Source organism: Carassius gibelio, chromosome B17, assembly GCF_023724105.1.
Source record: "Carassius gibelio isolate Cgi1373 ecotype wild population from Czech Republic chromosome B17, carGib1.2-hapl.c, whole genome shotgun sequence".
NCBI lineage: Eukaryota > Metazoa > Chordata > Actinopteri > Cypriniformes > Cyprinidae > Carassius > Carassius gibelio.
In genome coordinates this window covers 5,236,159-5,263,598 of record NC_068412.1, presented here as the reverse complement: position 1 = coordinate 5,263,598, position 27,440 = coordinate 5,236,159, and the positions used below count along the sequence as shown (strand labels likewise).

General features: G+C 38.8%; 1 protein-coding gene across 1 annotated transcript in view; it reads right to left on the bottom strand.

Moving 5' to 3' along the window:
- Positions 1-533: 533 nt before the first annotated feature.
- LOC127976189 (peroxidasin) overlaps positions 534-27,440 on the bottom strand; it is a 72,973-nt gene continuing 46,066 nt past the window's right edge. Inside the window, exons 13-23 of the mRNA XM_052580446.1 lie at positions 24,958-25,070; positions 24,672-24,828; positions 19,359-19,467; positions 15,438-15,595; positions 12,402-13,905; positions 12,193-12,327; positions 11,231-11,439; positions 10,069-10,183; positions 9,031-9,160; positions 5,260-5,373; positions 534-4,070 (exon numbers count right to left, since the gene is read on the bottom strand). Of these exons, the coding sequence (XP_052436406.1) occupies positions 3,936-4,070; positions 5,260-5,373; positions 9,031-9,160; positions 10,069-10,183; positions 11,231-11,439; positions 12,193-12,327; positions 12,402-13,905; positions 15,438-15,595; positions 19,359-19,467; positions 24,672-24,828; positions 24,958-25,070 (2,879 nt within the window). The 3' untranslated portion in view covers positions 534-3,935. The remainder of the gene's footprint in view (positions 4,071-5,259; positions 5,374-9,030; positions 9,161-10,068; positions 10,184-11,230; positions 11,440-12,192; positions 12,328-12,401; positions 13,906-15,437; positions 15,596-19,358; positions 19,468-24,671; positions 24,829-24,957; positions 25,071-27,440) is intronic.

Below are 27,440 nucleotides of genomic sequence, written 5' to 3'. Positions count from 1 at the left end.
GGTAAGTCAGAATTGTGAGTAAATGTTTTTCTCTCTCACAATTACGAGTTCATAACTCACAATTCTGACTTTATAGCTCACATTTGCATGTTATAGTGTTAGAATTGCAAGATATGAAATTGCAAATGTGAGATAAAAAGTCAGAATTGTGAGAAGTCGCAATTATCTTTATATTTTATTCAGTGGCGGAAATGGGCTTCCCTACAAACTAGTTCAGAACTGCTGTCTGCATACGGTACATGCTTTTCTCTAAATAATTCTCACATTTTTCAAAAGAAAGGGGTTAAACAACTAAATTGAATGATATTAGTGATTTATAATGATAATGATCTCACTGATACTATTAGATGAGAACAAAACATGAGCCAGATTGAGTTGGATAATGACACTATTTCCTTCTGTAGAGCTGCTTCACAGCTGAATTTGTTTCATAAGTAATTCATTTTACTAAATAACAATGCTAAAGTGAAGCTGCCTTAAGACAATTTGTACCATAAAAAGCGCTATATAAATGTGATGCACTATAAAACAGCTGTGTCTTATGTGGCCATTTTATTGTTGAAAGGCATACGTTGCAGTGCAAACAGTCTTTGGCAAAAATACAATACAAAATATAAGAATCATTTTGACCACTTGAGCATGTTCAGTCTCGCAGGGCAGTGCATGTCCATGGCAATGTGTGCACAGTTTGGTTTGGGGGAAGATCTTCAAGAGGTTGTTAGATCATTTAGGAAGGAAGGAAGGACATTTGGGAGTAATAAAACACTGATATAGAGTCATACAATAGAGATAAGAGAGTTGAATGCAGTCACAAATGGTAAAAAAAGAAAAATAACAGGCAAAAATTCAGCTGCGCTTAACACAATAGCAGTAGCTTTCCCAATCACTAACCAGCACGACTGCAAGCGTCCAAGCAGACTGGATGTAATGGTGCCTCGATGGCGTTTCATCAGGATACACTGGAATGTTTAGAGAGGAGCAGCTCTCCAGCTCAGGATATGGCTTTCAATTTCAGTGAGACTCGAGGAGTCGGACTCCAAAACAACTAAAACACACCACAGCTCAGACGTCTTACCAGTGCACGAAACAACACATACACGTGTTTGGTCTTTGGTACAAGGTGTGTTGGGGAAATGTCACATTCAGCAAAAGAAGAGTTGTAGAATTCCCAGGGTTGGGAATTCAGGACCAGTTCCTATTTAAATAATACTGACAATAATAATAATAATAATAATAATAATAATAATAATAATAATAATAATAATAATAATAATAATAATAATAATACATATATTATACACTACTGGTCAAAAGTTTGGAATACATATGATTTTAAAGCCTTTGAAGGTAGTCTCTTCTGCTCACCAAGTCTAGATTTATCTGATCAGAATTACAGTAAAAACATTAATATTGTGAAATGTCATTACAGGTTAAAAGAAGCATTTTCTGTTTGAATAGTTCAAAAAGAATTCATCCGTGATTCAAAGCTGAATTTTGAATTATTACTTCTTTATTTAATTCTTAAATTATCAATATTGATAATAGTTGTGTTGTTGCATATTTTTATTTATTTATTTTTTTGTGGGAAAATGTTATACATTACTATTCAAAAGTTTTACCATTAATACTTTAATTCAACAAGGATGCATTAAACTGATGTGACAAAATATTTTATTTAAAATAATTGCTATTTCTATTCATCAAAGAATCTTAAAAGAAAATGCATCACAGTTTCTACAAAAAAACAATGAGAAAAAGTGAAAAATGTTTCACTAAAAACTGAATGATGCTAAGAATGCAGCTTAGAAAATAGAAAATAGTTATTTTAATTGAAATTAAGTTTCAAAATATTCCTTTATTTTCTGTATTTTGATCAAATAAATGCAGCCTCTCTGATTAAAATAAACTAAATAATAATAATAATATTTATTTATTTTAATATTCCGAACTTTTGATCAGCAGTATGTGTATATGTATGATTTTCATTATGTTCCGATTCCAACAATGGTTCTTTATGCTCAATACACTTCTACTGATATGATTAGAACATCAAACTAAGTGACTAAACAAGATTTTCCACAGCATCAAAGTAAATCTTGAGTCTTCAGTCTAAACTGAACATGACAAACACTGGGTACTGGGTAAAAAAAAGAAGGAAAAAAACACATGGCAAACGCACGAATAACATTGTGAACTTCCTGCTGGCTGCACAGTAACAAACATACAGCATGAGCAGTGTAACAAATGACTCGCAAACAAATGACTCTTATTCAGTTCAAATGGTACAACATTATTTAGTGATTCCTTAAAAGCACTAAAACGTATAGTTAATGGAATCAGAACATAAATGCAATTCTCATCTCAAATATTGCTCTTCTGCTGGATAAAAGTGAATGAATATGAATATAATGGAACCCTGGATGCTGAGAGAGTAGTGTGTGCTTTTCAGTTGATGTATTGTGATGAGGCACAACTGTTTACATCTCTCTGAACACGGTCTGAAAAGGGAGGAAACATCTGGAACTTCATTCATGACAAGAATATAAATACTGGGCCGGTAGAACAGAGCATTATAGAAAAGTACAGTAACAGCCGAAACGAGAGCCTGACGTCAGCTCAGTGCTGCACGTCCCAAACACTTCACCTCCGTCACACCCAAACCAAAAACATCTAGAACAGCTTTCTGTCAAGATAAAGCAAAGAACACCAGGTCTCAGAAAACCCGCAGTTGCCAAGGGAAACAAACATTTGGTGATCAGTAGAGTTTTTTTCCCCATTGCAAAGATTGATTTCAAGGTATTCACATTTTTTCCCACGTGAGAGGAAGATAAAAAAGCGGGTACTAATATATTCTACATATGTCCAGAATATGATACTATGAACCATAAACAAAGTAAAAGTATGATTAAAGTTTAAAAATTTTTTTTTGCGTAACTACAAAACGAAGGGTTTTCGCTCAAGTGTAGTTTTAAAAAGCACATAATGAGTGTATATACTGTATGATGCATTGCATCTTGCAAAACATTTAAATGCATAAAATAACACTCTTAAGACTTGGGTAAATCATTTAAATGGAGTAAGATAGCACCAGTTCTGCAGCATCTCAAAAACCTGAGAATGCTTCTACTGTAAAGCAACCGGAAATGAGGCATCGTCCTGCAGAGTTCAGCTGCGTCCACAGTCAAACAAACTCTTTAGGCTTACGTTTAGGATTTCTGCATTTGAACTGCATATAAAAATTCCATCCAGTTGTTTTCTACAGTTTTACCATCTAATAAACTGTGATGCCAGAGATATTTTTTAACTCTTGCATCTATTTGATTTGATCTAAATATTAACATTTGCAAAATGCATTGTTCAGAATAAGCATAAATCTGTTAATGGTGAAAATATGTATCGCACTGACTCACTACCACTTAGTGAAAACTGTGCAGTCCAAAACGACAGAAATGTTATATGCAATTTAAATGAGTAAATCTCAAATTTAAGCTTATATATATATATATATATATATATATATATATATATATATATATATATATATATATATATATATATATATATATATATGCTTTTTTTATGCAACTGACTGCAATTTTCAAGTAATCCTGAAGACTTTGGTTTGGTGTGTTTGATTAGTGATCGAGCTGAACTCTGCAGGAAAGTGTCCCTCCAGGACCGGAGCTGCCCATCTCGTAAATGGACACTTCTGGTGGTTGTCTCCCGGTTAACATGCCTTAGGGGGAAAACAGGGCCCCAACATTCATCTGTTCAAATACTTTTTAAGGTAGTGTATTTTTGTTTCTTTGTTTAGGGCATCTGAGGATATGCAAACAAAAATATCAATACGTGACAAACAACAAAAAACCCTGATACGCAACTATGGAACAAATGGAGGCATGAGCTCAAGGTCACATTGGTTAAGTGTGCTGAGGTTATACGTGGCGCTCGTTATCCTGCGGTTGTGATGGCTGGTTGAGGCACACGGGGCAGCAAGAGCCTTTTGGCGTCACTGGCTTCAGACATGCTGCCGGCGGACACTTTTCCACAAAACACGTCACCTGGGCCTCCTAACAGATACAGAGACAGAGACACACCTGAGGTGAAAACGGGACGGTATTTCTGTAGGAAGCATGACAGGTACAGTATGCCCTTTACTTGTGGACTATTGTGATGTTTTTATCAGCTCTTATTCTGATGGAATTTTTTGGGTGAACTTTTCCTTTAAACTACACGTGATTGAATGCAGATTCTATCCCAGATTGAGTTATAATGTTACAATGACAGACAGTACCATGTGAGGGCATTTGTCAGTTTTTGACAGCTAAAGTTCCCCCTAGGAATCAGTCTGTCTACTGATCCGTCTATCAACAATAATAAGTAAATGAGAGCGCTAGAATCCGGCATATTCTTTTGCAGTGAGATAAAGAAAACACAGATGGAACAGATATATTTCACATCCAAAACGAACACTCACTAAGAGCCAAAAGTGAGTAGAATTTGGCATAATTGAGTAAATAACATCATCTCAATGAGTCATTTGGTAAATCATAAATAAACTATTTTCAACACAACCTAATGGAACTTAAAAGTGTGTAAAACAATTGAAATCCATTGTTTGGTATAAATTATTTTAATAACCAGTGTCTTTCTAGATCAATAATAATAATAATAATTATAATAATAAGTCAACAACGCTCGAGTCTCTGAAGGTGTACTCAGACAAAAAAATACACCTCATACTCCACTTTCCTGTAATTCTGCAAATCAGCACTGAAGGTTGTATTTTATGTAATGAACTATATGGTCAAGAAAAACAATGCTACTGTACAAGCAAATTGCAATGTATATTGAATATTATACTGATATATACTGAATACATCATTGTGTATAATAACAATAGTAAAATTAACATTTGAACTCTTAAAATGGAAAAAATGCTTCTCATATTTTACATTGTTTGTTAGTAACGCGTATCTCATATATTAGATCAAAGGTAGTGTATGACAGCTTATTGCAGTTACACATTTTAAAGACATTTTTATTTGCTCCTGGTCCATGAACAATTCTGTAATCCTAAACCAAAACAAGCTGAGAATCACTGCTTGAGATAAGTCAAATGTTTCACAATACCCTGAACATTGTGCACAACTACCGTGTTCACAAGCCTATGAATGCAAGTAAAAAATGCAGCACAGTCTACATGTGAATGCACCTGAAAATTTAAGTCAGAAATGCTGAATGCAATGATAAACTTACATGACACTGACAGCTGGTGCAGGGGTTCTTCTTCCAACGCTCTCCATCTACTCGCTCTCTCCCGTCCTCATCTGCACAGTCTGTCCTGCTCAGACGGCCTTCAAGTCTTTTTATCTGTCAGTTCCAACAGTGAGATTTTTTTGTTTCTGTCTATTCTTTGCATTACAATAAATGCTACGGTATATTCTGTTTTAATGCACCATACTATACTGATACATATTATAATGCATGGGAGTAAAACATGCTAAAATATGATTACTGATTCACGATGCTGAACGTCTTGGTTACGTATGTAACCCTCGTTCCCTGAAGGAGGGAACGGAGACGTTACGAATGGGTTCTCGCCCAAGAGCCCAATCACCTTCGAGTGGTACAAAACGAGCCAATGGTACACAAAGTACCTTGGTCTGTGGGATTTGCATAGTGAGCTCCACCCCGCAGAGCGGGTATTTAAGGAGCAACGCGAGCAACTCACATTCAAGTCTTCGCTGAGGAGCCGAGCCAGTGACCCGGCCGTTCAGCGGAACAGCGATGTGGCAAGGGGACGTAACGTCTCCGTTCCCTCCTTCAGGGAACGAGGGTTACATACGTAACCAAGACATTCCCTTTCAGTCGGTCACGTTCAAGATTACGAATTGGGTCCCTTACAAAACGCCACATGGCTGTCTTCCAGCGACCCGTGTGAGTGATAGCACCCTGTCATGGCTCACACAGAATACACTGGGTAGCATATTCCAGCTGGACGTATGCTAGCAGGCTGCCTGCCTGTGGGAGGACTTACAGAAGGCAGGTATCTACCACGGTAGTGATACATAAGAACTCTGAGGTACCCAGCCCGCAGGTTTCAATGACAGAGCTGGCAAGGGGCTTGCCAAGGGAAAGACACACGCTGCGGAGAGACTTACTGTTGACATACACACGTGGGATTACCCAGAAAAGGGGAATCACAACACATAGAGGCACCTAGTCCCACACAGGGCTGACCAAAGGGCATGGACGCAAGTGTTGGACATCAACAGTGCTGGAGGAAACCCAGGGTTGTCGGTACGGACCAGAAAGTGCTTTTCCTTCAGCAAGGAAAAGCAGTTCATCAGGAAAGCAAGCAGTTCAACTGTGGAACTGTTTCAGAGTGGAACTGCTCTCTTGCCCTCAAATTGTCTTAGGCAATTCAGCAGTGACTGCGCGTGCTCGTTCGTAAGCTGCGCGAACATGGCGACCGAGTCTATTTCCATACCGAGAAAAGAGATTCTCTGCACAGGGGAGAGCTTGCTCTTTTCCCAGTTGACCTGAAGACCCAGTCGGGCGAGGTGTCTGAGCACCAGATCCCTGTGCTCGCACAACAGCTCTCGAGATTGAGCTAGGATCAGCCAGTCGTCAAGGTAGTTGAGGATATGGACACCTTGTTCGACCTTCGTAAAGACGCGGGGAGACAGGGCCAACCCAAATGGGAGAACCTTGTACTGATATGCCTGCCCCTCGAAAGCAAACCGAAGAAACGGTCTCAACCGAGGAAGAATGGAGACATGAAAGTACACATCCTTCAGTTCGATCGCTGCAAACCAAACCATCGGATGAATGCATTCGAGAGATGCTTGGGCGTTAGCATCTTGAACGGCAGTCTGTGCAGAGCTCGGTTCAAGGCACGCAAGTCCAGGATTGGCCGTAACCCACCTGTCTTCTTGGGTACTATGAAGTAAGGGCTGTAAAAGCCGGACTTCATGTCGGCTGGAGGGACCGGCTCTATCACGCCCTTTGCCAGCAGGGTCGCACATGACAGGGGCATCTTTGCCCACTATCTTTGTGTGGACACCCCGAAACCTGGGGAGACACTGGGCGAACTGAATCGCGTAGCCGAGCCTGAGTGTCTGGATGAGCCAACGGGAAGATTTGGGGAGCTCTAGCCAGGCTCCCAGGAACCGAACCAGCGGGGACAAGGGGACTACAGGCGTACCACAGCGTGGTGGAGCAGACAGCTCGGGCATGGGGGGGCATAGCGTCCCTTAGCGGGGGTGGAGTGCGGGCACTCGTCTGACTCCAAGTAGCAAAGAGGGCATGAGAAGGCGAAGCGTTTTTGAGCCGGCTTTGCATGGAAACTGGGAGAGGAGACAAGAGCGGCGAGAAAGCACATCGCCAACTTTCGTTCGTGGCCTCTTGAGACCCGGAGGTAGAGAAAACAGCTCTTTTAGTGAAGGTTTATGTAACACCAGCCAAAAAGAAAATGAGAACAAAGGATTCTCCCCTTGCCCTCCTCCGGGGGAAGGCGTGGTCCTGCTACCATCTCCTGATGAGCTGATTCAACCCTTCTGCGGCCATCTCCTCACTGCGGCCGGGGTGAAGGCTGCTGCTGAGGCGGCTGCGCCGGCAGCGGGGTGGACCAGCAGTGGGCCGACGGGGCAGGATGTGTCTGATGGCCTCAGACTGCTTCTTGAGGAGCTGAGCCCGATCAGACTCCCTCATGTCTGCCAGGTTCAGCCATAGGTGGCACTCCTGGACCACCAAAGTGGACATCACCTTACCCAAGGAGCGCGCAGTGACCTTCGTCGCCTCGCCTCCTGCAAAACCCCTGGGTCAGCACTGCCCTCGTGCAGCTGCCGGAGCAGCTTGGCCTGATAGACCTGAAGTGAGGCCATGGCATGCAGGGCAGAAGCAGCCTGGCCCACAGCTCTGTAAGCCTTGGCCACAAGCGTGGATGAGAATTTACAGGCCTTGGAGGGAAGCTTGGGACCTCCACGCCAAGCGGAGGCGCTCTGTGGACACAGTTGCATCGCAACAGAACGCTCCACTGGGGAATCCCAGCATACCCCTTGGCCACCCGCCATCAAGGGCAGTGAAGGTGCACTTCCGGGAAGAAAGGAACCAGAGGGGGGTGCTGGCGATCTGCATGAGCAGCCCCCAGGAACCAATCATCCAGCCTCGAACGCTCGGGACAGGGTGGAGGATTCCACTCAAGCCTGATGCTCCCCACTGCCCGGGAAAGCATGGCCGTCAGCTCTTCTCTTATGAGAAGAAGAGCTAGAACGGGGTGTGGCAGAGGGGACTCTATACCTTTTAAGGTAATCGAGTCTCGATCTCAACGCCGAGATGGTCATGTCCCCGCAATGAGAACATGAGCCATCCACGAACGCAGTCTCAGCGTGTTGGAAGCCAGACATGTGACACAGAGATCGTGACCGTCATAAGGAGCGATGTATCGACCGCACCCAGGAACACACGGGCGAAATTACATCTTTAAAAAGACGCAAATCGGCATGTATCTCTTTTGTGAAAGAAATTTGCTCTTTCAGAGGTGTTGAAGCGCTCAGGGGAACGCGGGAGCTGTCGCAGGAAACCCAGACGAACCGCTGAATCGCGCCGTCACACCAACACCAGCTATTGCTTGTAAGCAAGCGATGTGCTCGGCTCCGAAGCGAAAGCTTGAATGCAAGTTGCTCGCGTTGCTCATTATATACCCACTCTGCGAGACGGAGCTCGCGATGCAAATCCCGCAGGCCAAGGTACTTTGTGTACCATTGGCTCGTTTTGTACCAATCGAAGGTGATTGGGCTCTCGGGCGAGATCACATTCGTAATGTCGAACATGACCGACTGAAAGGGAAATGAAACATTTCTTGATTTGTGTCTGAGCAGATGGCAATCGTCCTCATCTATTCAGTTTACCAACAAAAGTCAATTAATTCATACATTTCTGTGACTGGATTTTCACAAGGTTTATATAAATAGATGTATATAGTGCAGCTTGCCATTGCGATGCAAATGAATCATGAGTCCTAACCTGTTTTCGTAAACTTGTGATAGTTTTCTGCATGTCAGCAACAAAGTCTTGGAAATCCTTAACGGAGGGTTCAGTGCTTGACTTTGGTGACACAGTTATGTTAACTGCAGTTCGAGCTTCTTCCAAAGCGCTGAAAAACAGAAATCATTCAACGTTTGATAAATTAACTTTAACAAATTAAACAATGCATTATTTGTTATTCGTACTATATACAGAGTGTGATGATGTATCCACAGTTATTAACATTGTAAATCTGTCAAAGTAAAAAAAAAAAAAAAAATGATATAGTAAAACTCTATACTTTCTGTTTTATCACCTTGGCATTACATTTCAGAAAACTGGTTTATGCTTATGAGGGAGTGACCAACAAAATCAATCTCTTGATATTTTTTTCCCATCTTTTAGAAAGACAGTCTAATTTCTGTTTCTCCAACAGTGAAGTTTACCCAACTATGGGCCAGATTTACTAACAGCTTGCTCCAGCACAAAGGTCTTTTGGTGTTAAAATCGTGCTGTCAGGATTTACTAAAGATGCGCAGTGACGAATTAGCACTGAAAAGGCATGGACACAGTTATTTTTGCACCTGACCTTAATGAATATGCATTTGTAGGAGTTTCCCTTTCAGAGGCAAAATTTATGGGAGGAGAGTATTCAAAAACATATAAAGTCTGTGCGCATCAAATTACTGGTAATTAAGCCATTATTTAATGCCCAGAAACAGCATGTCTTAAAGCAGGCGCTAATTTGTGCTGCTCTTGGTAGATTACGCTGGTCATTGAGGAAATCAGATGTTGCATCTGTGTTCTTTAATGTGAACCTTGTCAGTAAATCACATGCAGAATTATTTTCCCCTCCCATTTGCAATTTTATGGACTTTTTATGGAATTTAATTTGCACTGTTTAGTAAATCTGGCCATATGATTTTTGTTTCTGAGAATCCTGGAAATGTGAAAATGGTCCATTATCAGTAATGCTATGAGAATTTACAAATGATCTTTGGTGAAATGCAGAAATCAAATGGAGCATGTGAGTTGTACCTGCTGTTGTCGGTGAGGTTAGTGGCAGGTTTGTCCTCTGCATAGCTGTGCTCCGCTGACCTGCGGCCTCTGAAGTGGTACGACAGGGCATTGAACTGACCTTTAGTGCGGCAGTCTGCAGGTGCAAGAAATTCAGCCTTTATTTGATGCAGAAAAAAAGAGCTGTACAAAGACTAGACAGGAAATTTACAGCACTGACAAAAGAAAGCTGTCAATGATTCCAAAATTTTTCTGGACGAACAAGAATAACAGTATCTATAGAACATTAGATATACAATTTTTAAGTAAAACAATGCAGTTAGAATGCATTTATTTTAATTAATTAGGTAGAGAATTAGCATGTGCGGATTAACTGTGCAGTGAAGCTGTGAGTTTGATTACTTCAGAAACAGAAATGCTTATAATGTAGTGGTTTCATGTGTGCTTGAGTGTCTGTGTGTGCTATGAATGATGAAGGGAGCTTATTAATATTGAACAGTGTTTTAGCTACCTGTGCATTATAGAGTTTTAATATACACCTTCCAGGCAATCAGAGTATTCAGATAGACTATGGTTTAATCCTTATTTAAATCTTTAATTTTACAATATGAAAAATGAAGAGGAATATGAAGTGAAGAAAAAATAGAGCACGAATGTCAAGGACATTCTGTATAAAAAAAAAATATATAATAAAAAATAAAAAAGGAAAACCATACAATCTCAAAAGAATAAATAATTCAGTGTATATGTGCATACACAAGCAAGTTTAGCGGTTAAGTTCAAATAATTTCAAATTATTTTTAACCTCGAATTAATTAAAAGCAACACAAAACATATTACAAGGCCTTAGTGAGAATACTGCAGTTGAAAACAATGAATTGATGCTGATTATGCTGTCAACTTTGGGTTTTGAATGCCTTTTCTACTTAAATAATTAGGTATCAAAATTCGAATATACGTTCCTATCCTAGCTTTAAAATGCCAGCATATTATAATGATTTCTGAAGGATCATGTGTCACTGAAGTCTGGACTAATGAAAATTCAGCTTTGATCACAGTAATCAATTACATTTTATATATGCATCCTTGGTGAGCATAAAAGAGGTCTTTGAAAAACATAAAAAATGTCTTAAACATTCCCAACTGACTGGTAACTGTAGAATATCAGATGCAAGTCTCATACCTTCACAGCAGTCCTGCCACATACGTAGGTCAATCTTAGGTACATCATCACAGCTTCCATAACCATGAGGGAATTCAGCCACGCTAAAGACATCTGACTGAATTCGGGTGATGTTGTCACTATTGTCACACAGCACCCGAGCGAGAGACGTCTGCTTCAGCTGAGTTAACTGAGCAGGGCTAAAGGAGCCAGGGTTCTCATACCAAAACCTATAATTACATAAAGTGAAGATGATTATTGATTTAACCATGTCAGTGAAGCTAAATAATAATTATGTCTTCCATTATATCAAACTGAATAAAACATCACAGGTTTCATAGTTCCCAGTGTAACCACATAACAAATTAATGAATTAATAATTTATACCTGTTACTACTAGCACATCGAACCTTTCTCGTGTATATACCACTAAACATGAGTATACTGTATGTACTAAAGCAAATCCCAACAGCTTGATTGTATATGTTTTTGAAAAATGTAAACAATATATTAATATAAATTGTTAGATTTTCCCTAAATTTACTTATTGGACTATATAGGTACAGTTGAAAACTACAAAACTATTTTTCTTCTCTCCAATTCATGTTGTCCATCACTATTTGGCTTTTTTTCGCCTTAAGCAGCAAGGCGACCGTATATACAACATGCAGTGTTTCTGTGACTGACCAAAGCATGTGAATGTGAGGCAAGATTGATTGGGTGTATGTTGCTAGTATCGTTTAAGAAGGTACATGTTTGGCACCATAGCATAGCACTGCTTTCACTGCTCCAGAGCAAGCTTTCATAACATGTAACTTGTCTAAATTACAAATGTGAAACGTGCCTTCAGCCATAGTTAAAAATGGGGTTTATAATGATGATAACCCAGAGTTAAGTCCAGTTTAAAAAGCCCTAATGTGTATTATGAAAAGCACTATTCAAATAGGTTAAAATAATTTCTGAGGAACAAGGCCAGGTCTTACCGGTCACCATCTCTGAGACGCTTGAACTGGGTTGCCAGTAAACACATGAGGGTTGGTCCCAGTCTGCTGCCAGGCACCAGCTCTTCAGCCATCAGAGCAGGAAACAGGTCAATATTCTGAGGTGTGCCATAGAGCCTGGGAGCAGAAAAGACCATAAGATCCAGAAAATGCTGATTGTTGTTCTTCAGTGATCTAGAATAAGACCTAACCTTTGAAGCTTTTCTCGCACGCTGGGGTTCTGAATCTCATTCCTTAAATCATCAAACGTCTGTGCGGATGTCAGGTTGCAGAACACCCTGTAGTCATTGTAAGGTGGTATACCGTGATCACGTCCCCTTTGGATATTCATGGCAGCAAGGTCAAGTGCCACGGCGTGCGCCATCGAGAAAAGGCGTTCGGTAAGTTCACTGTTAAGCAGTTGAGTGGACACTCGCATTTTTCCCGCCACTCCAAACAAGCCACGGAGCAGAGGATCGATGCCTCCTTCGTTCACAATACGGAAGGGTGAGAAAAAAGCCTTATGCAGCAAAATGTGTCCTTGCTGGATGGGCTGAAAGTTTTCGTCGAGCCGGTACAGAATGGGGTTAATGAGTGTATGGCCAAAGCGGAAGGCAGCAGTGGCAAAAGCATTGAGGATGCCAGCATTAATATTGGGATTATAGCCATTATAGTCACCCATTAGCCGCATGCCAGCCTCGCCCAGTATTTTGGGCAACCAATGGCTGTAGGTTATATGCTGCATTTGGGCTCCGACTATCTTCCGTGTCTCATGGTAAATGGTGTCGCCATCCCAATGGGGATTGAGACGTAGCAACTCGCTGGCTATGCGGTTATGTTCACGGAACCAAACCGTGTGCATAGCTGTCAACCCAAGTTGCTCATTGGCACGATGGTCCCCAGCTAGGAAGCAAGGAATGGGACTTTCGTTTTCGTCCCGCATGCACTCTGTTGGTGGGCCAGTTGCAAATGGAAGCAATGGCTTGCCAGTGCGTTGCACAATGCCCTGCCGCAACATGCCCCGATGGCTGGCCAAGTCACGGATCTCTTCTGCCTCGTGCTGCGAGCTGCCGTAAACATTGGAGGCATCAATGTAGGAGGTGAGCTGGTTCATCTGCTCGCGTGGATACACAGAGTTCATAAGCAGAGAGGTCATTCCACTGCCGCAAACAGGACTAGAGCGTACAAAGAACATGCAACGTGCTCCGTTGTGCCGCTGCCGTGGATCGTCAGGAGGGAACATGATTGGAAAACAAGGTGGGTCATTGGTGCACACCGAGGTACACAACTGTCCATCAGAGAAACGAGACTGGCTGAGGGATACAACGGTTGAATCCAGGTCGTGGTCAAGGAACTGGCCCCATTGCATAAGCATGTGTGTGTAGCGATCATCTGGGGTGATGGTCTCCGTCCCAATCATGGAAGTGGAGACCAGGCGTGGAAGAGGCAGAGTGAAGCTGTTATGCCTTCGCTCAGTGGCACCACGTGGGAGATTAAAGCCATTGTCGTAGACAGGCTTTAGCAATCGCTCGAAGGCAGTGAGTGAGGCGCCCCACATGGGGTGCTGCAGGTTGTTGCAAGTGCCATCATGGGTGCGATACTTCTGGTGGAAGCAGATATCCGAGCAATTGTTGAAGCGCCGATGGGCCGTGCAGCCAGACAGGTTAGCGATCATATCCAGGAAACGTGGTGACACCAAGTCATTATAGCGGTAGGCTGTTAAGAAAGAAGATAAGAAAGAGTGTGTGTCTTGTAAAATCAAAAAAGGTGCTGGACTCCTACTATTTTGTAAAGTGACAAATACAGTTGAAATTCAACAGTTGATTCAAAAATGAGAATTTTGTCATGATTTACTCTTGTGTAATTCAGACTTTGGTTAACCTTTAAAAAACCTATGATGATTTTAAATGAAATCTGATATCTCTTTTGAAAGTTCATTTAATCAAAACTTAGGAGATCTGAAAAATAAATCCTCTTGTATTAAGTGTTTTTAATCAAAGTCATGTGATTAATTTAAGTTTTAATTGATATCTGAACAATGATTATAGATAGATAATAGATATTGTAAACAAGTTTCTGTGTTTATCATGTGTGACCATGGACCATTTTTTTTTATTGATACATACACATCATAAGTTTTCCATTGATATATGGTTTGTTAGGAGGACAATATTTGGCCGAGATTTGTAAATCTCGAATCTGAGGGTGCAAAAAAAAAAAAAAAAAAGAATTCTAAATATTGAGAAAATCATCTTTAAAGTTGTCCAAATGAATTCCTTAGCAATGCATATTACTAATGATAATACATTTAATATATATTTATGGTATGAAATTTAGAAAATATCTTTCTTGAACATGATCTTTACTTAATATAATGATTTTTGGCATAAAAGAAAAATCAATCATTTTGACACATACAATGCATTTTTGGCTATAGCTACAAATATACCTGTGCTACTTATGACTGCTTTTGTGCTCCAGACACACACACACACACACGGATCATATAGATTTGTATAATTCATATTTATTCATTTTATGATGCCTTTAACTTGAACTTTTTGGATTATCTAAATGTTCAGTCAAGGGACAAAAAAAAAAACTTGTAGGTTTTATTAAAATATCTTCATTTTCATTTCAAAGATTAACCAAAGACTTATGTGTTTGAAACGGCATAACTGAGTGTATGATGACATTGTTTAAATTTTGGGCTGAACTATCCCTTTAAGAGGACATAGTCTCATCCTCAAGCAATAACTGGACAAAACCGGTTCAAATCGGACTGTCTCACAGCTACATTGTTTCTGTGAGTAAGGTTACACTGGTTATTAACTGCCTGGTAAGAAAGTTGTGTTGATATAATGTGAACTAATTAGATGGAAAGTGGACCAGACCCTATTGTGATGGTTACATTTTTGACAGAGTTGGACGAGACAGCAGTAGATGCAAGTAATTGTGCCTGTTGACCCCTTCTTGGTATTTGTGTCAGTGAATGTGTCCGGAGGGTAAATGCTCAGATTGGGGCAGGGCTTGTCAAAACATGTGAGGCCATTTTGTCTTAGTGTAGCGATGAAAGCTGTGCTGTTGTCATTACCAGAAAAAACAGTGATCCATGTCTTATGCAGCAGAAAACGCCACAGTGTCTGCTGATTATTTAGTAAAGCAGACATTTGCCATATAGTAGTTATAATATTGAATCACCATAGCAAAATCTCTCATTTGATAAGCAGCATGTTGGTGTGAAATACCAGTTCCATTAGTGTCCACCATGAGGCCCTGGTTTACATGCCTCTGGATTAGTAGGAGGGTCTGCTCAAAAATCTCTCCCGCTCTGGCCTGCTCCACTGTGTAGGGGTCCCGGGGGTAACGAAACAGAGCCAGAAGCTCCGCAGGAGTACGAGGAGATCTGATGATGGTGGAGAACACATTAACTTCCACATTCACAAAAGTCATTCAGACTCACTCTGGAAGAGAATACATACAGTAGGTGGCCGACCAAAATGCCTACTACCTCCGTGTGTACCGCCACCGCAGGGCTACGGCATTAACTGCAAGTCAGTCGCGTGTTTAAGTCATTCAGGAAACTACCAAAGGGACAGTTTGCAAACTGACTGCAGTTATATTTTGTTTTGTATATACAGATCAAATAACAAAATAAAACAAAAATAATGTTATAATACAACATAACCTTACAAATCATTAGAAAATTTATATTACATTTATTTTTAGAAAGTTAATCTCCAAACGTGAGATAGTCATATAGCCTAAAGCCTCATGCATTAAAAAAAAAAATAATAATAATAAAAAATAAAAAGGTTATTTACACAGAAGCTCTTACTGCATGTTATGGTTGTTAAACATTCATTATGAAACAATTAAAACCACACAATTTACTTATGTTGTATTAAGGGGCTTTCATTTCGATCTACAGGTTGATGAAAGTTTTTCAAGTTTTTTAACAATCCTGACCTTGGCCGTTGGTCCACTGTACAAGCATACATATCGATGTGTACAAGACTGCACGCTCATGAGATTTTATTCGCATCGCAATTTTCTCTGACTCACACCATAAAAATAAATAAATAATAATATAATAATAATAATACAAATCTGACATGAAACATTAGATAGCACAAGCTACTATCCAAAAAAATGGATATTAACTTGGAATATATAGATTACATTTAAGGATGTGTACATTATCCCATTAATCAACTTTTGAGAAGATGGCTTATTGTTGTGTGTTATAGTCTAGGCCTAGTTCTAACATATTTTGGTCTAATAGCCACATTGATGTTACAAATTGTGAAAGGCTTAAAACTTACATTTAATAATGTGTTTATTTATTTAATATTTATATTAAATAAATGCATGCTCTTTTATTAAAGGAGTTTTATAAAATTTTAAATTTTTTTACTTGTGACAAAAATAGGCCAAATATATGAGAATATTGCCATTTTGCATATAGATTGCGTATGTAGCTTAGCTCACTAAAATAGGCTACCACTTTAAATTCTCTGATGAAAAGTAAACCACCATTTCTTTAGGATAATTTAACACATAATTCATATTGTATAAAAAGTATATACTGCACACCTGGTACATGTTTTTAGTCTAAAATATGGTTTAATACTGTGTAGCTTTGAGTAAATATATGCACAGGCTTATAGGCTTGACATTTATCCTGCTTGAATTCATTATAAGAAACGCACGTAACTTCATAAGTAGGCCTACAAAATTGACATCTGTGAATATGAAATATTTTAACTACAGTGTTTTTCTTTTCTGATGTAACACATCAGTGAGGCAAAGCTGACAGCTATTTGTGAAAAAAAAGTGCTTTGATGAGCTTGTTTGATGGTTAAAGCGCCACTCAGCGGTCAAAAGCTGCAAATGCACTTTGCAGACGTAGCGGCAGTGGCGCTCACTGATGTAGAGAGCACACTCTGGTTGGCCACCTACTTTAGACCTGCATTCCATCTAAGTATTTCAATCTCATAATTTCTTATTAATCAATTCAAAACTTTTTTCAAACTGTGGACAGTGGACAGAAAATACACCCCAGGCAAATAGGGTAAACATTTATTTAATAGATCACACCATGTTTCCCCCACTGATTGATTATATGTGACCCTGGACCACAAAACCAGTCTTAAAGGTTCACCCTCATGTCGTTCCAAACCTGTATGAGTTGCTTCCTTATGTTGAACATAAAATAAGATATTTTGAAGATTGCTGGTAATCAAACAGTTGGTGGTTGCCACTGACTTCCATAGGAAAAAAATATACTATGCAAGTAAATGGCAACCACCATATTAGTAAATCAGGTAGCAACTTCAACAAGGGGGTCCATATTCTGGCAGGGGTTCAGAATTTGATACCGCCGGTGGCAACAGTGAGAATGACATTTACGCCTTCTTTCTTTGCGAGAACATCTGGGCAGCGTTATGCAAATCTTCCCACATCATGGGAAGAACAAGCCGTTTTAGGTAGGAGTGGTTTAACTTTTATAAAGAATATCTCTATGGGTTTGAGACTTTAATCTTTGCAACTTTACAGATCTTCTCTATGCACCAAGAGCTTGTAACACTCCAAAGAGAAAGAAAATGATTCAGATTCCAGAATTTTAAATAGTTGTATATCAGCCAAATATTGTCCTATCCTAACAAACACAAATACATCAATGGAAAGCTTACAGAATTTATTCAGCTTTCAGATGAAGTATAAATTTCAGTTAAAAAAAATGGGTTTTGTGGACCAGGGTCACATATTAGGAATTGCTTTTTTTCTTTTTTTTTTTTCTTTTTTTTTGTAATAGACATTTTCTGAAATGTTGTTTAAATATGCAGAAGAGGCATTATCTAATTTGCAACATGTTTTATTTTCTTTCTTTCTTTTAAATAAAACGTTATATGAGTGAGTTAAAGATTGAATGTTCTGCAGGAACACACATGCTAAAATAGTGACAGATTATTAAAGTAAAATGGAAACTATGTCCTAGTAAAAAGCACATCTAAACCCCATTGAACAGTATAAACAACCTGTCAAAGCACTTGACATATGGATGTGACCTTCTTTCGATTATTAACACAAAGTGTTTCCAAACCTTGGACAACTTAGAGCCTACATTTTTTCCCCAGAGAAGCTCACTTTGAAAACTGCTTTCAAAATGCATGCTTCTAAGTGCAGTCACTGAAAAAGTACCTAAACTTCTGCCCACCTTTAAGTAGTTTTTACAGCTCAAATTGTCAAAAGAAATTCTGCTTTGAGAGAAAAATGTATTTCCTAAATTCTTACTAAAACATTTAACTAATTAGTTCTAATAAGTGACATTTTAAAAGCTACAAAATACAAATAACAACCTAACTACCTGGCTTCAGTTATTTTTCAGAATAACTAATTCAGTGTTTACAGCTCTTTTTTTTAAATTTGAGAGAACCATATAAAACAGTGAATAAGTGTTTTTAGAGAATAAATAATAATCATTTGCTCCAAGGCTGTTGGTGTCGATTCAAACTAAAGCTAAAGGACATCAAAGCCTTCAGCATTCATTTTTATAATTCAGAGAGTTGGCCTCACTTTACATATTATCTCTTGAGAACTAAGAATGTGCCAAGTTATAACAATATATCTGTGGTCATTTGTGCCAAAATTGTTGACAGGTTGTTGTTGTTTTTTCACCCATGACCAGTTGCTTTGGACTGCATAAATTCAATAAGCATGCTATAATGTCTTGGCAAGCTTAGTCAAAATCTCAACAAACTTTGTCATTTAAAATTTAAAACAGTCAGGTGAGGAAAAATGACATCAGTTTTGTACTTCTAAATCTAATCTTTGGCAATCTCTCTTTACTATGATAACATCTCTCCATTAAGGACTTCATTCAAAAGCATTTGTCTTGAAGCAGTCCTCTCCAGTTATGAAACACAAACACTCTCAGTGAGCTAACTTGAGCTGGCACTGGCCTCGACAGACAAAATCACCCCCTAACATCAAGCTCAGAGCACAGAGTTCCCTTGCAGTGATAAATTAGGAATCATACCGCAGTGACCAGCCCTTGTCCAAGGCATAAATGGTCCCAGTAAATTCCTGATGGGTTATGGCACTGTGACTCACAGCAGAAGGAATTGTTTTCTTGGCATGTTTTGCCTGCAGCACCAAGCGCTCACCCGTCAAAGAGCTGCCTCCTGGTGGAGTCTATTGCGCTGTTTATGCTCCGAATGGCCTCTTCAAGGGACGTTGAGACAAACGGATCACCCTCCCTGCTCACCTGGGGGACTGGAGAATTATACAAAAATCTGTATAAATAAAAGATTGTGAATTGGAAATTTTTATCTGCACACATAATGAAAGACTGAACAGAAGCTCCATTCGATAACTGGACCTTTAATAAATATTGACTTAAAATGTTAAATCATGCCATTATTTAAAAATACAACATGATAAGTAAGATATGACAATAAACTAGAGTTGGGTCCGAGTCCATCTTTGTCTAGTACAAGTCAAGACCAAGTCCACAAACATCAAGTCCAAAAGGGGCCGAGTTGGACTCAAGTCCGAGTTCTTAAAGGCCGAGTCCGAGTCGAGTCCGAGTCGAGTCCGCTCGAGTCCAGAAAGTAATTAAATTAAAAAAGATTATAAATTGGTATTGTAAATTTTTACATTCTATTAATATTTTAACCTTTCAACCCATTAAACCAATGGAAATATAAAAATGTAATAAAAAAATACCACTGTTACATCTAGTCATTGCCATTGAACATTTTTATTTTATGTCAACAGAACTAGTTTCCTATCAAAAAAGGTTTCAAAGGTTTTATTGTATTACAAGTGCATGAAAATACAAATGAACCTGTTTTATTACTGTATCACATTATATTGTCCTCCAGTTATATTTATATTTATTATAAATATAATATATGTATTTGTGAACCCTCCATCCTAGAACACCTCACTCAATCCTATTCCATTATCATGTATAGCAAAATTACTATAAACTTATTTATTTGCCAATTTGTAAATCTTATTAATTTTTTTTTTTTGTTGTTGTCTCTGTGTACTGGAAGCTTATGTCACTAAAACAAATTCCTTGTATGTGTAAGCATACTTGCCAATAAAGCTCTTTCTGACTCTGATTCTGATTCTGAGTTAAAGCTGACATTTCAATTATTTAATGCCTCTCCCCCACATTTGACAGAGGTAAAGTGCAGCCCATGAGGAGATCCTTAATGATGGCATTATGAATTTCCTGTTGTCTTGGGAGAATTTGCATCATAAAGTAGCACTGCTTGTTTGACCAATTCTAGTCTTGCAAATCCTTCATTGCTGAGCTGTGCAGCATCTGTTGGTTGCTGCTGCTGTCTTTGGTACTCAGTTGCATCGGTTTTCGGATCATCAGTACAATGAACCGAAAACAGTTTCTTTCCGACGCGTCCGATTTGAGAACCGACGAACTGATGATACTGCGCATGCGTGTAATTTTTCAAGTATTTTGTTAAACATCAGAAAGTGTGCTAAAATAACTTGTATTTGTAGTTAATGATGACACATTCACAAATTGAGTTTGTAGTAAACAGAACATGAACACGAGTAAAGCAGCCGATGATACTTAACTGCAGCACGTGCTGGTTTTAGCGATTCTCGTTTCCGAGTCAAGAATTGGTTGCATCGGTTTTCGGATCATCAGTAAACTGAAACGAAAACGTTTTTTTCGGAGGCATCCGATTCGAGAACCGAGGAGCTGATAATACTGCGCATGCATGATTCTGCGTGAAGCCGACTGACTCACTGCGCGTCTGAACCGAACTGATTCTTTTGGTGATTGATTCTGAACTGATCCTGTGCTAATGTTATGAGTGCGGGTAATCCGAGGGCTTGAATGAAGGGCAATCTGATGAAACGTAAATTCATTTAATAATAAATACATCGCAATGGATTATTTATGGTTTCTGCGCTGATGACACCTAATTTACTTTATATCTTCAAGACTTAAATCCTCGTATGCACATTATTGCAGTTACTGTATTTGGGTGTGTTGTTGCAAAACTTAACTGTAAACTTTTCATGATTATGAGGTTTTTAACTGACTGAAATTATGATTAGTGACTTTATATATTTGAATGTTTGATCGACATCACCAATGCCAGTCATTACGTCAAGCGTAAAAGAACCAGTGAACCGTTTTTTTTCAACCGGTTTATTGAATCAAACCGTCCGAAAGAACAGGTTCGCGGAAAAGAATCGAACTTCCCATCACTAATCCACATTGATATCCAGTGAGTGGTGCGTGTGTTTCGTCTGCAAGCGTGAGATGACATGCTACTGCTGCCTGCCGGTGTGGTGCAGTAAAATGACATAAGGGGAGACATTCATTAATTTATCATCTCAATTTTATGCTGATTTTATTGTTACACACGCGGACTCGACTGTACTCGGAATATTTTCAGAGTCCAAAATGTTCAAGTCCGTGTCAAGTCAGAGTACAAATTCACCCGAGTGCGTGACAAGTCCAAGTTCATTCAAAATTGGACTCGAGTCCGAGTCCAAGTTCGAGTACCCCAACTCTACAATAAACTAATCAAATGAATCTTATCAAATGCCTGCTGAGAAGTCTCCAAATTATGAAAATCTAATCAATTACAACAAGTGTAAAACCCTTGTAGCAGATTTAGACAAGAGGAGCTGGGGAGGTGGAGGGTCCAATCATGCAGGACCAGCTAAAAGTATACATTAAGACAGACTATTCAAATGTTAATGAAGTGATCTCATTGGTTAAAGATCCAGCAGACGCCAATCAGTTTGTGCTATTTAGTATTGCTAGCAAATTACAGGTTTGTTTAACTTCATGCTGTGCTATTGTAGCAGAAATGAGTCGAATCAGACAAATCAAAGAGTCTATCAGAGCTGTGTGCATTGAAACGAGAGCCGAACTCCTCAGGAAGTCATAAATCAGTTCTAGTGCCACAAGAACCAAGCAAGATAACCAACCAACCAACTTGTTCACACAACAGCTTTCAACATTAACACCAATAGAACAATTATTGACAATTTTAATTCGAAGAAGAGATTGTCAAATTTATTGTTCGTGATTGGAATGCAACGCTGGACATCACATGTAAACCCAGGAGATCAAGTTAAATACTTGCATTGACTTCCCCCCAGCCAGTGAAACCAGACTGAAATTCCTAAGGGGGAAGGGCTTTAAACCTTTGTCTTCACAGAAAAGTCCCTTTGCCAGAGAATGGCAAAGAAACTGCTTTTTATACATTATATATGGACCAGAATGAACTCAAAAAGACTTGTAAATGAATCGTTCCATTGCTTAACTCCATATTCATTTATGTGTAACCCACACATTTGACTATCATGTATAATCACTTATTGTGTATGTCTTTTGATAACTATAGGATACATAGTCATGTCTAGTATTGACATAATCGAATTTTCTTGCTTGATATTGTCCTGACAATCATTTATTTGGAAAATATATCATAATCATGTTATAGGAATCATGTCCAAAATTAGACCCTGTGAGGCAAGAACCACATGCTTGGTAAGATAAACAAATGATTTATGATACCCACCCCAAGAACATATCTGATTGGTCAAGGCAACATTTGAGGGGTGGCCAACAGGAAAGTTTAAATACTTTGGATACGATTAAATTTTTGCTTTTAGTTCTAGTCTAGCTGCTGCTATTAGCCATGTCGGCTTTTAGTTCCAGCCTTGCTCGTGCTATCAGTCATGCTATAAGTCATGCCTGCTCTTAGCTTTTAGCTTTGCTACCTAGCTTTAGCTTGTAGCATCTAGCCATGCGGTTAGTCATCATTGTTCTTTGAGCGCGGTTCCAGCGTGCCTGCCTGCTGCTACTATGCCACAATGAGAAGGAACACAACCTAGTCTCGTCAAACTTTATTTCTTTTCTTTTCCGTTTGAGAGTTTTGTGTTCTGAGTTAAGTTTTGTAACGTCGAGTCTCCGACGCATGACCTCGGATGCCCGTTCAACTTCGACCAGCGCACACGACTCCAGCTTCAGCCAACGCCCAAGCACGGGCTCCCCAAGACGTCACTTCACTACTGAACTTCCAGCCGATCAGCGACACCGGGATACCCCTTTCAACGGGAGTCCCTTTCACAGCAAACGAAGGCAACGTATTCCCAGATATTTGTTGTGCTGGTGTATCTAATATAATTTTAACCCTATTGAGGAACTCAATGCGAGCGCTAATTACGTGATTGATGGTTGTTCGTGTCTATGCAATTTAACGTATTGCTGTAAACTTGGGATTCCATATTTCCATTCTCTTAAACTCATCTCTCCTTAACTTTCGACCTTCCTGCAACTTGTGTGAATGTGTGTGTGCGTGCGTTTATGTGTTAGATTAGTTTATATGTCTTAGATTTATCTAATAAAGCCTTATTCATATTGAAAAGAGAAGTATCTTGTGTTTTGTGCTTACAAGTTAATGTCTTAAACTGCCGATCTTGTTACTGTGCTAATTGATAGTGTTTCACTATAGTTTGGATATTAGTATCCAGCGCAGATTTGATGTTAAACGGCTAGTTCACTGAATCGCAGGGCGTCTCCGTGACCAGCCGTGAAACAGTGATTCTGTTCAAATTCCCTTTAAAATCTTAAATGATTCCCTTTGAGCTAAATTGACCTGTTTCCCTTACACTATGTAGGCCGATCAGCATCTGACTTGAAGCTGTGCATCATGGTTAGAATTTTCTTTTGAGAAATTTTGTTAACTTGACAGCACCAAACTTTACTGTTATTACAAAACAAAGTATGCAGTGGGAAAATGCACAGTTTTGTTTTTATCCTAACGCTTTCAATTCAGCCAATGTTCACAAATTCATGTTTTTATAACAGTAGAAACTCTTTCGTGTTATTTATGTCATGTTTGTCAAAAAAATTAGATGAATAAAAAGTCATTGAAATAGTCTTCTGTCCTATAGGCTTATGGTTACTTTATTCCTGTACATACAGACGTATACTGTGTAAGCAGTACAAAGTACTGACTAAAAAGTGTTTCTGTTGCTACATGAAAATGTCGGAAATGTCTGTGTATCTGGAAAATATCAAACATTTACTTTTGTATTACAATATTTAAAATATTTAGTTGTGATAAATATGCAAACACTGTAAGTGTCCTTATGAGGAGCAGAAAATGTCCAACTTCACATCTCTGTTTTTAACTTTCCTATCTGCAAGTGGCAAATCTCGTTGATCGGTTAAATCCAGTTAACATTACATGTCAAGGATCTATCAGTTTGAGCCAGTTTAAATTTCCATGAATTAATTGTTTATTTTAACATAATAATAATAAAAAAAACTCATCCTGTTATGTTCCATCCAACTATGTTTGAACGCAAAATGCATTATTCCAATTTTGTTCTTCAGTGGTCAAACCATAGTACATTTGATCACTCTCCCACCTCAAAATCCTAAATAGGTGTTTACATCCTTCAATTCTTACCTTGTACTGTTAGTACCATGCTAGATGAGGAATATCCAATGGAGTTGCGGGCTACACACTCATATCGTCCCCCATCGGCAAGCCCCACGTCTTGCACTTCCAAATAGCCATCTGGATTGATATGAAACTTCCCACTCTCTGTAATCTGGACTCCATCCTGTAGATCAGGAGCAGAGACTGTTTAAATGAGTATGCTCACAAAACCAGGATAGTCCCATGGGGACCAAAATGGAGGAAATGGATGTATGGCCAGTTGTTAGGGAATGTGGCAGCCAATGGATCTAACCTTGCTCCATGTGATGATAGGTGTGGGTTCACCCTGCGCGCTGCACGGAATCTGGACATCTGATCCAGACTCCACAGTCGTATCCCTTGGAGCGCTTGTGAAAACAGGCCTTACTGGTGATGTAAAACCATATGTTAATGATTACAGCGCACAAAAACGCAGCAAAATCTATTATGAGTCATGCTTATAATGTACAACATGAAAAGAACATGCAAAGGTCATACATGGTGCCAAGATCTTGCCGACTGTCAAGGTTCTGTAATTATAAAGTCTATGGAAGGGCAAGAGGTCGAGTCTGAGAGAGGCATATTTGAGTCTTCAAGGCCAAAATGGATTGGTTTGTTTAAAGAGCTTTGTCCAAACATTTTAACCCCCCAAAGCTACGAGTTGGGTCATAGATCCTCTGAGATTACCTCTGAGGTCCTTAAAGGGATAGTTCAGCTTGCTGTTAATTTACTTATCCTCAGGTCATCCAAAATGTAGGTGACTTCTGAGTGAAATATCCCTTTAGTTATTAAAAATTAGTGCACAATTACCCCATTTTATAGTTGCTCTGTAGTTATCTATTAGAATTTCCCACCAACTGCTATATATACAGTATATTTATTTATTTGATTTCTTTATTTATATTTCTTTATGCATTTATATATTATATATTTAATTAATTTTCACGTTCAGTTCTGCTAACAAGTTCTTGCAGAATATGCAAAATGTTTATAATGTTAACACAACGGCATGTTATTTTTTTTAGTACTGCCCTGAATACGCCATTTCACATAAGAAATGATCTCATATATTTCAAAAGAAAAACAAACTGAATTTATAGAAATGACCCTGTTCAAATGTTTAAATACTGTGTCATTCTCTGGATGACCAGTGTTTTTTTTCTTGTTTTTTTGTGCAGTTTGTTCAACTGCTGACTGTTCTTTAGAAAAATTCCAAGTCCTGCACATTCTTTGGTTTTCCAGCATCTTCTGCATATTTGAACCCTTTCCAACAGCGACTGTATGATTTTGGGATCCATCTTTTCACAATGAGCCTATTAAAGACAGTACTAAATTAAAAATAGCATGCAATTTTTTTAATTCTTCTTATTTTGTTAAAATTATGAACATTTTGCATATTCTGCAAGAGGTATGTGAACTTGTGAGCAGACATATAATTGTATCTAAATTTAAGAAAGTTTATATATTTTTACTGGAAAACAAGACAACATTTTTACAGAGCTCATGTTGATTTCTTTCTGCATCATTTTGGGTTATCCGTTCCTTCCATGAACTCCTAAACTTTCTTATAGTCTGTACTCACTCTTTCTGCAGCTGTTGTAACTAGTAGAATTTCTCATAACTCTCTTTGTCTCTTAACTCCCTCCATTTCTTCAGATACTTCCTGTAAGCCTGTTCTAAATAAGAGCGACCATGAGCCAAACCTGTGCCTTGGTTTAAAGTAAATACAGGCGGTTGTTATGCAGTGTGTTAACAACCATTACTACATGGAAACATCTTGCCATGTGGGAATTTCAAAGCTGCATGCTTTCCTGGCTACTCAACAAGCCTGTAATAAAGTTTAAGAGGTGGTTTTTAAGGCACTTACATGCAGGGACCTGGACTTATGTCTGTCATTGAGACTTTACGGGGTATTGTTGTTCTAATTGAAGGCTTTGCTGGTGGGTAAATGACAAATTAGTTTATGAAGCCAACCCTCCTTCCCTCCTGTTAATACCATGTCTAGTCTTGTTCTGAAGGACTGTTGAATGAAGAATTGACTTCTGGTTAATGGTGTTAGGGGTTAGTTTTATGCTATACTGAAGTAACATGGAGTAACATAAATGGTGTGTCCCAAACACGTCAAGATGAGGCAGATATTTAATGGAGTTTGCTTGTTTATGGTTGATTAGTAATGTCATATCTCATGCATTAATATATAGCACATGTGATGTGCACATGTCAGAAATGAGAACTTATTAGATTTACTCTTTTGAAATCCAGGGTTACTACTGTTAACTAAAACCACAACGATTATTTTTTTTTCTAACTGAAATAAAACTAATACAACATTTTCATTTAGTTTGATTGAAGTACTAAAATAACTACAATGAAATAAAATACAACTAATAAAGCTAAATTAAAAAATATCTTTAACATGGGGTTTTGAGTTTTGTTTCGTGTTCATGTCTTTTATTTTGGAGTTTAGTCACAGTCCTTGTTCTGTCATGTGATTCCCTTGTCTGTGTGTTCTGATTGGTTCTTTGGTTCATGTGTCATGTTCTCATTGGTTGTCTTAGTCGTGTGTCCTGTGTCTCTCATTGCTTGGTTCCTGTCATGTGACCTGCACTGTTTGATATAAATAGCCCTCATGTTGTCTTTGTCCTTTGTTGAGTATTGAACTGTGTAACCTGCTGTTGGTGAGTTTGTATTTCTGTTCATGCCATGCCAAGTCAAGTCTTTGTTTGTGTTTTGGATCATTTTGAATAAAACTGCACT